The 13,394-nt window shown below is 40.4% G+C and overlaps 1 protein-coding gene across 1 annotated transcript; it reads left to right on the top strand.

The window, feature by feature from the left end:
- Nucleotides 1-515: 515 nt before the first annotated feature.
- LOC149237402 (uncharacterized) lies at nt 516-1,115 on the top strand. The gene has a single exon (XM_089369260.1). It carries the CDS (start codon nt 516-518, stop codon nt 1,113-1,115), a length of 600 nt encoding a protein of 199 aa, XP_089225386.1.
- The last annotated feature ends 12,279 nt before the right edge of the window (nt 1,116-13,394 follow it).

The following is a 13,394-nucleotide window of genomic DNA, read 5'->3' as shown; positions in this document are numbered from 1 at the left end:
GCAGGCCTATGAGAGTGAATTTAGGGTTCTGATCACTCCCTTTCCCATAGCATGAGAGTGACTGAGCCTTAAATTGTCTAGAACAATAGTGGGACCCAAGGACATGATTTCTGAGTGGCTGACTTGTCTCCTGAGGGTTCTGTTGATGATGTTGGATGGTTTTGTGTGATGTTTTGTCAATTCCACTTCCTTAAGGTTACCTAGGAGGTCGAATATGGTCATAGTAGCCTCTCGTCTCACGTTTACCCTAGTTGGCATGGTTACTTGGGTGGATGTGGGAGGAGGGTGTTACAATTGATGATTTTTAGATGTTTATTACAAGCTTGAATGCGAGGGAGAAATCCCCCAATTTCAAAGAATTGACAGGGATCTTGATGCAAGACGAAGAGAGGTGGATGACTCTGAAACCCCATAATTCAGATCTCGCATTAATGGTGAATAAAAAGCCTTTTAGAGGGAAACCAGGCATAGGACAGAAAGGCAGAGTTACACCATAGAGAAAGGCACCTCAAGGTATGTCTTCAACCATAAATGATTCAGGAACCAAGTGTTTTTACTATGGTAAATCTGGTCACTTTGCTCGAAATTGTTTTAAGAAAAATACTGATGAAGCTCGACATAGACATAAGAAGCATGCAAGGAACTTTGTTGATGAAGATCAGAATCAGGACCTCAGACTGTTTGTGTCTGATTCTACTTTCTCTGCTGAGAATGATGAAGCAGAAACTTGGTTTGTGGATTCTGGAGCTTCCACTCACATGAGAGGTAATAAACATTGGTTTGAAAGTTTTAAAGAGACCAGCAGTGGTGACAGAGGATACCATATTAAAGGGTATGGAAATATTCTTGTGATATTACCCAGTGGTAATATCAGGAGTATTCAAAATGTGATATATGTACCAGGAATTAAAAAGAATCTGATCTCTGTCTCTATGATTATAGAGCAGAATCTAAAGGTAGAGTTTTTTAAATCTTATGGCATTATTAAAGATCTGTTGGATCATTTGAAGCCAATTGCAACAGAAATACGAGTTGGAGGCCTGTACAAGTTGAATGTTATAAGTGCACCACATCAAGCGTTAAATTCAACATCTATGATAGCAGTGAATTTGTAGCATCAAAGACTCAGACACATCAATCTTCCTGACTTATTACTGCTACAAAAACAAGGTATGGTCAATGGACTCCCTATTTAAAAAAATGCACATGTTGAACTTGTGAACACTGACATATGTGGACTAATGCAGACAAGATCATTAGGAGGAGCATATTATTTTTTATTATTTGTTGATGATTGCACAAAATATACTTGGGTATATTTTCTAAGAAAGAAAATTCATACATTTGAATATTTTAAAGAGTTTCGAAGTATGATTGAAAAACAGACAGGGAAGATCATCAAAATTCTCCACTCAGATCAAGGGGGAGAATACAAGCTGGGAAACTTCATCAAATATTGTAGGAACCATGGAATAATTCAAAAGTTTACAATACCCCACACTCCACAGTAGAACGGGGTTGCAGAGAGGAAGAACAAAACTCTGGTGGAGTGTGCACGCAACATGTTGAAAGGTAAGAACCTATCTAATGGTTTTTGGGCAGAAGCTATTAATACTGCAATCTATTTAAAGAATAGGAGTCCAACAAAGAGCCTTGATCTTAAGACACCATTTGAGGATTTATATGGTTTTAAGCCTACAGTTAGTCATTTAAGAGTATTTGGTTCGAAAGTTTTTGCTCATATTCATAAGGAGGATAGGAAGAAATTGGATGCTAAGGCCATAAAATGCATATTTGTAGGGTATTGTTCTGAGTTTAAAGCATACAAACTATTTAATCCATCTACTCACAAGGTGTTTGCGAGTACAAATGTTATATTTCATGAGTAGGTTGATGAAGGAAACAAAGAAAAAGGCTATGAGGAGTGGCACATTCCTTTGCTGATGGAGGACAACAATGAGGAAATTAAAGACAGCCATGTGCAATAGCAACAACAAAAAGAAGAATCAAGTGATGCAGGTACAGTCAGCAAGCCAAGTCCACTAAGGAATGAGCAAGACAAATTTGAGGCAAGTCTGCCACTAAGGAGATCAGGTAGGCAAACTCAATTACCAACAAGATATAGGGATCATGCTCTTATAACTAGTATGTTAAATGTTGTTGAACCCTCAAATTATAATGAAGCAAGTCAGTATGATGAATGGAGGGCAACCATGAAAGAAGAATATGAGTCAATTATTAAAAACAAAACCTAGGATTTAGTTGAACTACCAGAAGGGAAAGAACCTATAGGTTGCAAATGGTTATATAAACCTAAATTTAAAGCAGATGGTAGTGTAGACAAATACAAATCTAGGTTGGTAGCTAAAGGTTACTCACAAAAAGAAGGAATTGATTATGAGGAGACCTTTGCTTCGGTAGCTAAGTTGAACACTATTAGAATGTTGATAGCTTTAGCTACAAAGCATCATTGGAGTCTACACCAAAGAGATGTGAAGTTTTCCTTTTTAAATGGAGAATTGAAAGAAGAGGTTTATTTAAAACAACCTGAAGGGTTTATCAAATAGGGGTAGGAGCATTTAGTCTGCAAATTAGAGAAGGAATTATATGGATTAAAATAGGCACCCAGGTCATGGTATGAAAAAAATGACTCATTTTTCTTACAGCATAATACAAGAGGAGCAAAAACGACCCAAATATGTATACTGTGTTTGATGAACAATGGAAAATTGTTTTGATTTATTTATATGTAGATGATCTAATTATCACTGGAAATTTTGATGATTTGATTAAAGAGATCAAAGTGCAGATGTTGCAAGTTTTGAAATGAAAGGCCTCAGAGAATTACAGTATTGTTTGGGTCTAGAAGTTTGGAGGGACTTTGGGCAGACTTTTCTCACTCAAGGGAAGTATCTCAAAGGGTTATTGAGAAAGTTCAGAAACAAGGAGTGCAATGTTGCCTCAATGCCTTTACAGTAGAATCTTAAAATTCAGATGGAAGATGATTCAAAAGAGGTGGATGCCACATTGTATAGACAACTAGTTGGGAGTTTGATTTATTTGACTACTACTAGAACAGACTTAGCATTCTCAGTCAGTGTGTTAAGTCAATTCATGTTAAAACCTCTTGAGAACCACTGGGTAACAACAAAAGGTGTCTTGAGATGCCTTCAAGGAACCATGGATTTTTGTATTAAGTAGACTGATCTTTCTGATGTTAATTAGATAGGGTTTTCAGATTTAGAGTGGGCGGGAAACCTGGATGACAAAAGATCCATAACAGGTTATGCTTTCAATATTGGATATGGGGTAATTGCTTTGAGCAGCAAGAAGCAAAGTATTGTTTCCTTATCTTCTGTAGAAGCAGAGTATCAGGCAATGTGCGTAGCCATGTGTGAGGCTATTTGGTTGAGGAGACTTCTCCATGATGCCGGAGAAGAACAAAAAGATGCAACAGTAATCAAATGTGACAACCAAAGCTCAATCAAGCTGGCAAACAACCCCGTGTTTCACAAAAACACAAAACATATTGATACTCAGTTTCATTTTGTTAGAGAGAAGGTTTAGTCTAAAGAAATTCTTATTGAATATTGTAATACTTGTGATAATGCAGCAGATATTTTTACCAAGCCCCTTGGGAGGATTAAATTTGAAGTGTTTAGGGAGATATTAGGAGTCCAGGTGAACCCTTTCTCCATTAAGGGGGAGTTTTTTTTTTTTCTTTTTTGATATCTAGAAAAATTTGCAGTGGCGGTGTTATCATACTCACGTTACACGGTGTCATGCCCCTACACTGGCGGTACTCTTCCAACTACACTATAGCGAGGTGCGGCACTACCAACCGTTTTCTTTTCACCAATACTTATGATTGTAGACTACGCCTAACATTCCATACTTAGTTTATTTTTTCATTACCAAGTATTATCTTTGTCCTTTATACAGTGAAAGCCCATAACATTCACATAAACAACATTATACAATAGAAATTCACAACAGTATAAAGGGAGGGGCAACTCCCTGCAATATGAGTCTGCCCGAATAAATATATATATATATATATATATATATATATATATATATATATATATATATATATATATATATAGATATAGATATAGATATAGATATAGATATAGATATAGATATAGATATAGATATATATATATATATATATATATATATATATATATATATATATATATATATATATATATATATATATATTCTTTTATAAGTACAAATTAAGTCTTGGGAAACCCCAAATTTACACTTAGCCAAATTTCCAACTTCCGCAAACTTGGTTGCCCAGCTCGTCGGCGCCTCCGCATGGTCGCCGCACGACTCACCAACCCTTCGTTCACCTCATCGCACAATCGTGTTGTTTGCCCAGCTTCGGCGCACCTCGTCATAACTAAGTCGCCACACACAGGTGCCTCCGCACGAGTCACACCTTCATTCACAATCTCAACACTTAATTGTTTCCACCGTTTCGTCGTGCACGATGCGCCCTACCCAAGTCGCCCTTCCACAGATTCTTCGTTTCGGCGTGCACGACGAGCCCTCACTCGGCCGCCCGTCCGCACCTCCACCCAGACTCGTTCACCTGAACAACCTCACACGAGTCACCACACGACTTCACCTGACTCGCCCGAACGACTTCACTTGGGTCGCCTAATGACCTCACCCGGGTCGCCCGAACGACTTCACCTGGGTAACCCGACAACCTCACCCGGCTTGCCCGAACAACCTCACCCGGTTTGCCTGAACGACCTTGCCCGAGTTTCCTGCCTGACGACGTCACCCGAGTTCTGCCTGAACAACCTCGCCCAAGTTCTACCCGACGACCTTGCCCGAGTTTTCTACACGAGTTTCCTGCACGAGTTTTTTCACACGAGTTTTTCGCTCGAGTTTTATGCACCAGTTTTTTGCCCGAGTTTTCTGCACGAGTTTTTCACCCGAGTTTCTCACTCGACTTTTCTGCATGAGTTTTTCACCCGAGTTCCACCCGTCGTGCGGGCTCATCCACGCACTGCAGAACTCCTTTGATCGAACTCATGATGATCAAATGATGATTTTCCTCCACAAACCATCCACTAATATATACGGGCAGGTGGAGGGTTATGTCACATCGCCGACCCACGCCCAACGCCCAAGCCAACTCGTTCAACATGTTGCCTTCGCCCAAGTGGAGGGTCGGCCCACCCAACTCGTGGGACTGCCCTCTCAACTTGCCCAACATCGTATAAACTCGCCCTTGGCTCATTCAATTCACATTTCCCACGAGCTCCTTGCCCGTCCTTCGCACGGTGAAGGTGACCCAGACTGCAGGTCCATACATCCTCCCCCACTTGAAGTCATTTTCGTCCTCGACAATATCTCATCCCAGCAACCATCTGTCACCAAGATATCCATACCAAGGCATACACCCCATCGGTATGTCATACATCGGAAATCATCCCAATCCATGATCATTCAAAACCCTGTCACAATATCCACATGCTGCTCCCCATTATGGAAGGCTGGTCCCTCCATCTCAAGCTACATGCTTCTTGCAACATATCGTGTCGACCTCATCATGTGTCGTCATCGTGTGAACTGCTGCCATGATACTCCAACAAATGCTAACACATCTCTGCACATTATCGACCCCCATGTTTGAACTAGTTGGGTAGCTAATGCAACTATCACGCCCAAACCATGAGAATGCACATCCTCATGCCATCATCAGTCGTTTCTCAGAACACCTCGTCACATCATCAACTCGATCAAGAATCCATCTCCATATAAGTGTAAGCCATGCTCAGGTCCATGAAGTAGTTTCTATCTCATCTGCAACATGCTGTCCATGATGTTTTATATCCAACATCATCATCCATCTGCAAAACATCCATCTCCTCAAAGTGAAGATATCATCTCATCAAAATCCGACTCTCGATGTGCCACATCCAGGTCCATGAAGCAACCTTCATCATATATGTATGTGCCATCCCTCAAGTCTGCCATAGAAACAAGTATACACCTGTCTCATCTCCCATGTGCTTCCCATGATCATAGATCAATTAGCTCCCGTATGTCAAAAGTGGTTGAGTCTCGGCTCAACCCATGCCCAAGTGTTGCCACCAAGGCATCATCATCGTTGTAACTCCATCACTCCAAAAGTCACAACAATCTCATGTCATCATGAGCTCCATGAGTCATCTCCAACTAGCACTCTAGCAAGCATACAAGTCTCGGCCCAAAGGTCTCTGCAAGATGCCTCAGCTCTCCATGTAGTAGGAATGCTCCATAGTGTACTCACAACTCCATCCAAGACCATGGTCTTGTTGTACAAGAGTGCACAACCTCTCCATCGGCTCATAAATAAAACATCTCCATGTCACACCAGCAAATCCACCTGCACAACATCCCTGCCTTGGCACTCCTCATTGGATGCCCATAAGTGACACCTCTACAAGTGCTCCTGCACAATGTCCCTGCATAAGACTGCCATGCTCCATATCTCTGACCTGATGTCCATGACTAAGTTACCCATGGTGTCCAACTAAGTAGACCCATCACAACAATCGGTCATCCCCATCCAAGTCTGCAATCTTCAATCTAGTGAACTCGGTCACCCAACCATATCATCATCACATGAGTCTCTTCATCATAGCTCCCCCACTAAAGGTTCTACCAAGACTTCCTCTTGGTCTCGGCCATGAGAAGTCCACCCAAGCAACTCAAGTGTGTGCCCTTCTCCAATATGTCCATGAGTCATGCCGGGCACTTAGTCATATGGCTAAAGCATGACCCATTCCTCCGCAATGATCATCATGTTCCTCCCTTGTCACGGACCCTTGTACCTTCTACCATAAGGTCACAAACAACCCCAACAAGTCCTGCAACAATCAACAATCCTTGCTTCTCCATACAAGGTCTCATCATAGACATCCATGGTAAGATGCTCCCTTGCATCAACAAACTGACTTTGCTCTTCCTTGCATACGGTTCATCTACCAAATGCTCAAGTGAAACACAAGTATTAATAATACTTACATCATCATCATGAGGCTCCTCCATGTGAGTATCCCCATCCATCCATGTCTGCAAACTACACGATCCTGGTCCAACTTGATCAATCTCAAGTTCATCCTCCATCATGGTCACATTTACAACATCTTCAATCATCATGGCTTTCTCTTCCTTGTCAGCGTGATGTGCAACTTCATCCTGCTCCATTGTCTAACCAAGTTGAAGAAGTTCGTCTTCAACATTCTTTTCCAAGACTTCAAGCTTATCTCGAATCCGAGGGTTCTCTTCTTTCAACTGCTTCAACCTGTATAAGGTAAGTAAGAGCTTCCCTTCGCATTCTTCCAAACCTGCCATGCCTTGTCGTTCAGCTTGGCCCAAGCACTAAGCTTCACCTCTGCTAAACCTGTTTCACCCTTCACCTGAATCACCTTGATATTCCACCTATCACCTACAAAAATTGATCTCCCTGCCAAGTCTTTAGTCTTCGTAGAATCAACTCCTGGATTCAGTTCACCATGTTTCCTGCAAAACTTTGACTAGCTCTGATACCACCTGTCATGAAGTGCAAGTGTGTATCAGCTTCAACACTTCAACACCACCACCAGCTCCCCGACACTAGCTCTAATACCACTTGTCACGCCCCTACACTGGCGGTACTCTTCCAACAGCACTATAGCGAGGTGCGGCACTACCAACTGTTTTCTTTTCACCAATACTTACGATTTTAGACTACACCTAACATTCCATACTTAGTTTATTTTTTCATTACCAAGTATTATCTTTGTCCTTTATACAGTGAAAGTCCATAACATTCACATAAACAACATTATACAATAAAAATGCACAACAGTATAAAGGGAGGGGCAACTCCCTGCAATATGAGTCTACCCGAATCAATATATATATATAATCTTCTTTTATAAGTACAAGTTAAATCTTGGGAAACCCCAAATTTACACTTAGTTAAATTTCCAACTTCGGCAAACTTGGTTGCCCAGCTCATCGGCATCTCCGCATGGTCGCCGCATGACTCACCAACCCTTCGTTCACCTTGTCGCACGATCGTGTTGTTTGCCCAACTTGGGCGCGCCTCGTCGTAACCAAGTCGCCACACATAGACACCTCCGCACGAGTCACACCTTCATTCACAACCTCAACACTTCACCGTTTCCACCGTTTCGTCGTGCACGGTGCGCCCTACCTAAGTCGCCCGTCCGCATGATTCTTCGTTTTGGCGTGCACGGCACGCCCTCGCTCGGCCACCCGCCCGCACGTCCACCCAAACTCGTTCACCCGAACAACCTCACCCGGGTCACCACACAAATTCACCCGGCTCACCCGAATGACTTCACCCGGGTCGCCCAATGACCTCACTCGGGTCGCCCGAACAACTTCACCCGGGTCGCCTGACGACCTCACCCGGCTCACCCGGATGACCTAACCTGGTTCGCCTGAATGACCTCGCCCGAGTTTCCTACCCGATGACCTCGCCTGAGTTCTACCTGAACGACCTCTCCCGAGTTCTGCCCGATGACCTCGCCCGAGTTTTTTGCACGAGTTTCCTGCACGAGTTTTTTCGCACGAGTTTTTCGCCTAAGTTTTCTGCACGAGTTTTTCGCTCGAGTTTTCTGCACGAGTTTTTCGCCCGAGTTTCTCACTCGACTTTTCTGCATGAGTTTTTCACCCGAGTTCCGCCCGTCATGCGGGCTCATCCACGCACTGCAGAACTCCTTTGATCGAACTCGTGATGATCGAATGATGATTTGCCTCCACAAACCATCCACTAATATATACGGGCAGGTGGCGGGTTATGTCACCCGGCCGACCCACGCCCAACGCCCAAGCCGACTCGTTCAACATGTTGCCTTCGCCCGAGTGGAGGGTCAGCCCGCCCAACTCGTGGGACCGCCCTCTCAACTCGCCCAACATCGTATAAACTCGCCCTTGGCTCATTCAATTCGCATTTCGCACGAGCTCCTCGCCCGTCCTTCGCACGGTGAAGGTGACCCAGACCGCAGGTCCATACACACGGGATCGAATCCCACCCGCTGCCACTATAACTGCTAGGAGGAACTTCCTAGCCCGCAAGAACGACCCTTAGGTTAAGACGAGACTTGAACCCGTGACCTGCACAGCGGCACAAACGACTTAGCAGACCGTCCGCTGGCCACGAGACCAAACTGATGCGGGCAAAAGGTGAGCAGGCTTGGCCAGGCAAGTCACTCCTCACAACTAGTCAACGCCCTTGCTCAGGTTTGAGTACAAGACCTCATCGTCTTTACGAGTCTGACTTTACCAACTAGCTGCCTCCACCGACCTTTCATTAAGGGGGAGTTTTGAAATTAATGGAGAATATGTATTATTGGAGAGAGTTTGTTTCACAGTTGTGCGTGTGTCCTAGATTATGATTAGTTCCTATTTTCTAGGTGTTAGTTCTAATTCTCCCTATTATGATGTAAAATTATATATTCTGATTTTAATAATGAATTTGTAGAGCGTTTTCTGCTTTGGGCAGTCTCCAGGTGCAACTTGCTCACCTGAGAGCTGCAAGTTTCAGATTATAAGTTTTGTCTTCCTTAATTTTTGACAACTAAAGGTTGTTCCACCTCAATATTCGGTCTTGAAATGCCAACCAACTAAAAAGTTTAATTTTATTAAAAAGATCCATTTCCATATAACCTAATCCTAACTTGTACACTGATTTCCAATTTATTTGATAATTTCCTAAAAAATTTAATAAATGAAACAAAATTATCTTTATAAATACTCTAACTTTAATTTCCAAATATTCCTAACTTGCTATAGAAGTTGAAAAATAAAAATAAAGAAGATTAAAAACAAAAACCCTTCTCCCCATAAAAACTAAAATACTTAAAGAGTAATGCAAATCACTAAAAATATTTTTATATTTTGAATCTTTTATGTGACAAGCTATCTCCATGAAAATTGTATACAACCATATAAACTTTGCTATGTGTCTGAGATTGGCTTTGGGCGAATCTTTAATATAATACCATTTCTATTTCCGTCGAACGAAATTAAATCAAATAATGTTTTTTTCAACCCCATAACACCTAACGATCTTCTTCCAAGCACGCCAATTTCAAGAAATTATATATTTCACTTTTATAATATGTTTAACTTGTGTTATATATTTCACTTTTATAATGTGTTTATCTTGTGTGGGAAAAGATATATTTTTCCTTTTATAACGTGTTATATGTGTAGGGAAAAGATTTATAACGGTGATTACTGTGATGGTAAATGGAATAAATAAATAATTGTTTTAAATAAAGTTTTTTTGGTACAAATTATATGAGAGAATTTTTTGATCAATGTATTTTTAATCAATAAGTGTAGTTCATCATCAGAATCACATGAATACATAAATAAATATAATTTTTAATAAAAAATTAAACATTCTATTTTTAAAAATTAAAATTACAATTTTTTTATGATATTTCAATTAACATCAAAAACCCATCTGAAATTAATAAAATAGAAAAGACTCCACTCACTTTGTCATGGTTATCATTCAACTCAATTCATAATTATTTTTAATTTAATTTGATTGTAAATTTCAATTATATAAAATTTAAATATAATTAAGTGTTCGATTTATTTTAAATTAATTTTATTTAATTATGGAGTTGGGTTTATATGAAAATCCAGGTGAAATCAACTTAGCCCTAATTTCAGGCCGCGTTCAATAAATCAGAGCTACACTCAGATGTGAATTATAGACCCACAACCTGAGACGGGAAGTTTAAAAACCCACCCACTTTCGAGAGAATCAAAGTTCGTGAAAGTTCAGTCTAACTACCCCATAAAGGCTAGAGGTAAAGTTATTCCATCTAAAGATAAGGTTATCCGTGTTCATTCGGCGTGACAAGGGCTAAAGTTCCGTGTGGGGGCATTACATTATAGTGGTGGATAGCAGTAGAGCCAGAGAGGCCAGGAGAGGAAGAGGTGAGCATGAGCATGAGCATGAGCAGAAAGGAAAAGGAAAAGGAAACGTGATAGAAGCTTTGTTAAATATCAATTGCCTTCCACGCTGTCCCTCTGAAATCCAGACGGAGGATTAAAGGATCGAGGATCAGCCTGAACTGCCAAGTCTCGATTTTCTGCTATTTTACTTCCCTAGGTATTTTCGATGTTCGATGCAATGATTTCCTTCTCCTTGTGTTCAGATTGTTTGCATACAACATGTCATTCATGTCATTACTGTATTTTCATGGACATCGCAAGAGGGCTTGGCCCTGGTGTTATAGCCGTTTTAATTGGAATGAGAGGAGTGGGAAAAATTACCGCTGTCCAAAATCGTAAGAAAAGAGAGTACTCCACGGCTACGCAGTGTTCTGCGTTGATAGCTGATCTGGCCGGTTGGGGGGACTATACAATGCCCAATGGGTGGTCTCTGTTTACCACCGACTGTGTCATTTCCCCGGCCAGATGTTGAAGAGAGTGTGTTGCCTTGTGACTTGGAAATCAGATGCAAGATCTCAGAGGATCCCATCTTTTTACATGGTATTTGATTTTCAAGCATACAAAAGGGATCAAGGGAAATATCATGTGGGAAGCGTACTCTCTGGGAAAGTGGGTCGATAATTTGAAGCCTTGCAATGGTATCTATTAGTATTAGTGGTGAAGGGCGAACATGTAGCAGTCATGGGGAGGTGCAAAATTGTACAGGAAAAGTGCATGGGTGAAGATAGAAATTCACAGTCGAAGCATAGAAGAAATAAGAGTTATAACTTTCAAAACATGGGCAGAGGAGATGGAAAGGTAGTTACAACTTGTACGTAGGCATGAACTTTGTTGCTCTTTACAATGATCTTCTATTCTTCTGCCGGTTACATGTTATCTTCGAGACATTTTTTTTTTTTTTGCCTTTTATGTCGATACTGGCCATATACACAGTATTGTTATGTATAATGATTATTGAGTTAAAATCTCACTTTTCTACTAATGAATAGCTTTATTAATAACAGTTTTGTAAGCTCATTTTGTCGTGTAATGTGATCTCATAGCAGATTTTTTTTTTCTTTCATATTTAAGATAACAATTTTTCAAATTTTATTTAACAATCTGCCCAGAAACTAAAAATTAATTATTAGATTAATGTATAATTATCTTTATGAGATTGGAAAGAGATTTGATTAGAATCAAATAACTAATACAACACAATCTCAAACTGAATTTATTTATACATTCAAAATTATTTCATTACAAAATGAAATCTATTTATACATTCTAAATTACTTCATTACAAAATAAAAACTCTTAATGGTGTGCGAATTAAAAAATATATATTGAATATTTTTTTCCCTGTTATATTATTGGATCATAAAATCTAATAAGCTCATTTGTGATTCAGAAATTAACCTGGATCTCTGCAAAGTATCAGAAATGGTGTCTCTCTTTGCTATTTTCTTGAGTTAGTTTATTCAGCTCCGTTTTCTCCGCTCCTTAAACTTGATCACTCGGCTCTAATGCCCGCTTTAGATTTCGGATTTCGTTTACATCCAGCTTGGGGCCTTTCATTTTTCTCAGATAGCAGCACTGCAGCACTGTTTCCTTGATGTGGAGATATGTGGCTCTCCTTTTGACAGCCCTAAAACCCGTTCTCCAACGGTAACCCGAACTTCTTGATATTTTTCTGCCAAAATTGAGGTCAGGCTGTAGCTTTCTGGACATCGAGGTAGATCTGCCTTTTTAGTGATAGATCCACTTTTTCTGTGGTAGCTCTGTTAAAAGCCGTGACAAACTTGCAAGACGTTTCTGATCTGTGTACGACCATATTAGCTTAGTTTTAAAAAAATTTACAAATTAGTTTAGAAATACTGGAAATTTGGTAAATTTTTGGTAAAATTTAATAGAAATTGTTGAAAATTTAAATTACAGTTGTTAAATTTTAAAATTTTCAATGTTCCAGAAATTTGTAATGATATTGAATCCATTCTCACCTTACAAAAATTCAAACCCTCTAATTTTTTAAAAAATTTAGACCAAATTTTCACATAAAACCAGCAGAAGAAAACTGTCTGACAACGCCGAGCCATATTTAACACCGGTACTGGAAGAACATTGGGTTTTTTTTAGTCAATTTCCCCTTTCTTATTCGCGTCGTCGCTCTGTTTCAATACTGGAGTCCGGGCTTGAAGAGTGCTGTGGTGATCTATCTTTGACTGCAGCCAATGACCGTCAACAGTCATGATGTTTCAGATCTGAGAGTCTGGGCTTGTAAGCGGAGGTTTGTAAGCACATATCGTTGTTCCTAATTTATGCTGTCTAACCCAGGTTGCTGAATTCTTGTTGTTTCTCGTCTCTTGTGCGTTGTACTGCCCCTCAAGACCTTAGCCTTTCTCACACCTCATAATGAT

This window comes from Pinus tabuliformis, chromosome 8 (assembly GCF_031772625.1).
Source record: "Pinus tabuliformis cultivar Carrire ecotype Pingquan chromosome 8, CPIR1, whole genome shotgun sequence".
In the NCBI taxonomy this organism is placed as follows: Eukaryota; Viridiplantae; Streptophyta; class Pinopsida; order Pinales; family Pinaceae; genus Pinus; species Pinus tabuliformis.
Note: the sequence above shows the minus strand (reverse complement) of the source record. Positions and strands in the feature narration are given on the sequence as shown.

Bases quoted from the DNA above. Each gene is read 5' to 3' on its own strand.
- LOC149237402 (XM_089369260.1), top strand. From the start codon at position 516: ATGTCTTCAACCATAAATGATTCAGGAACCAAGTGTTTTTACTATGGT.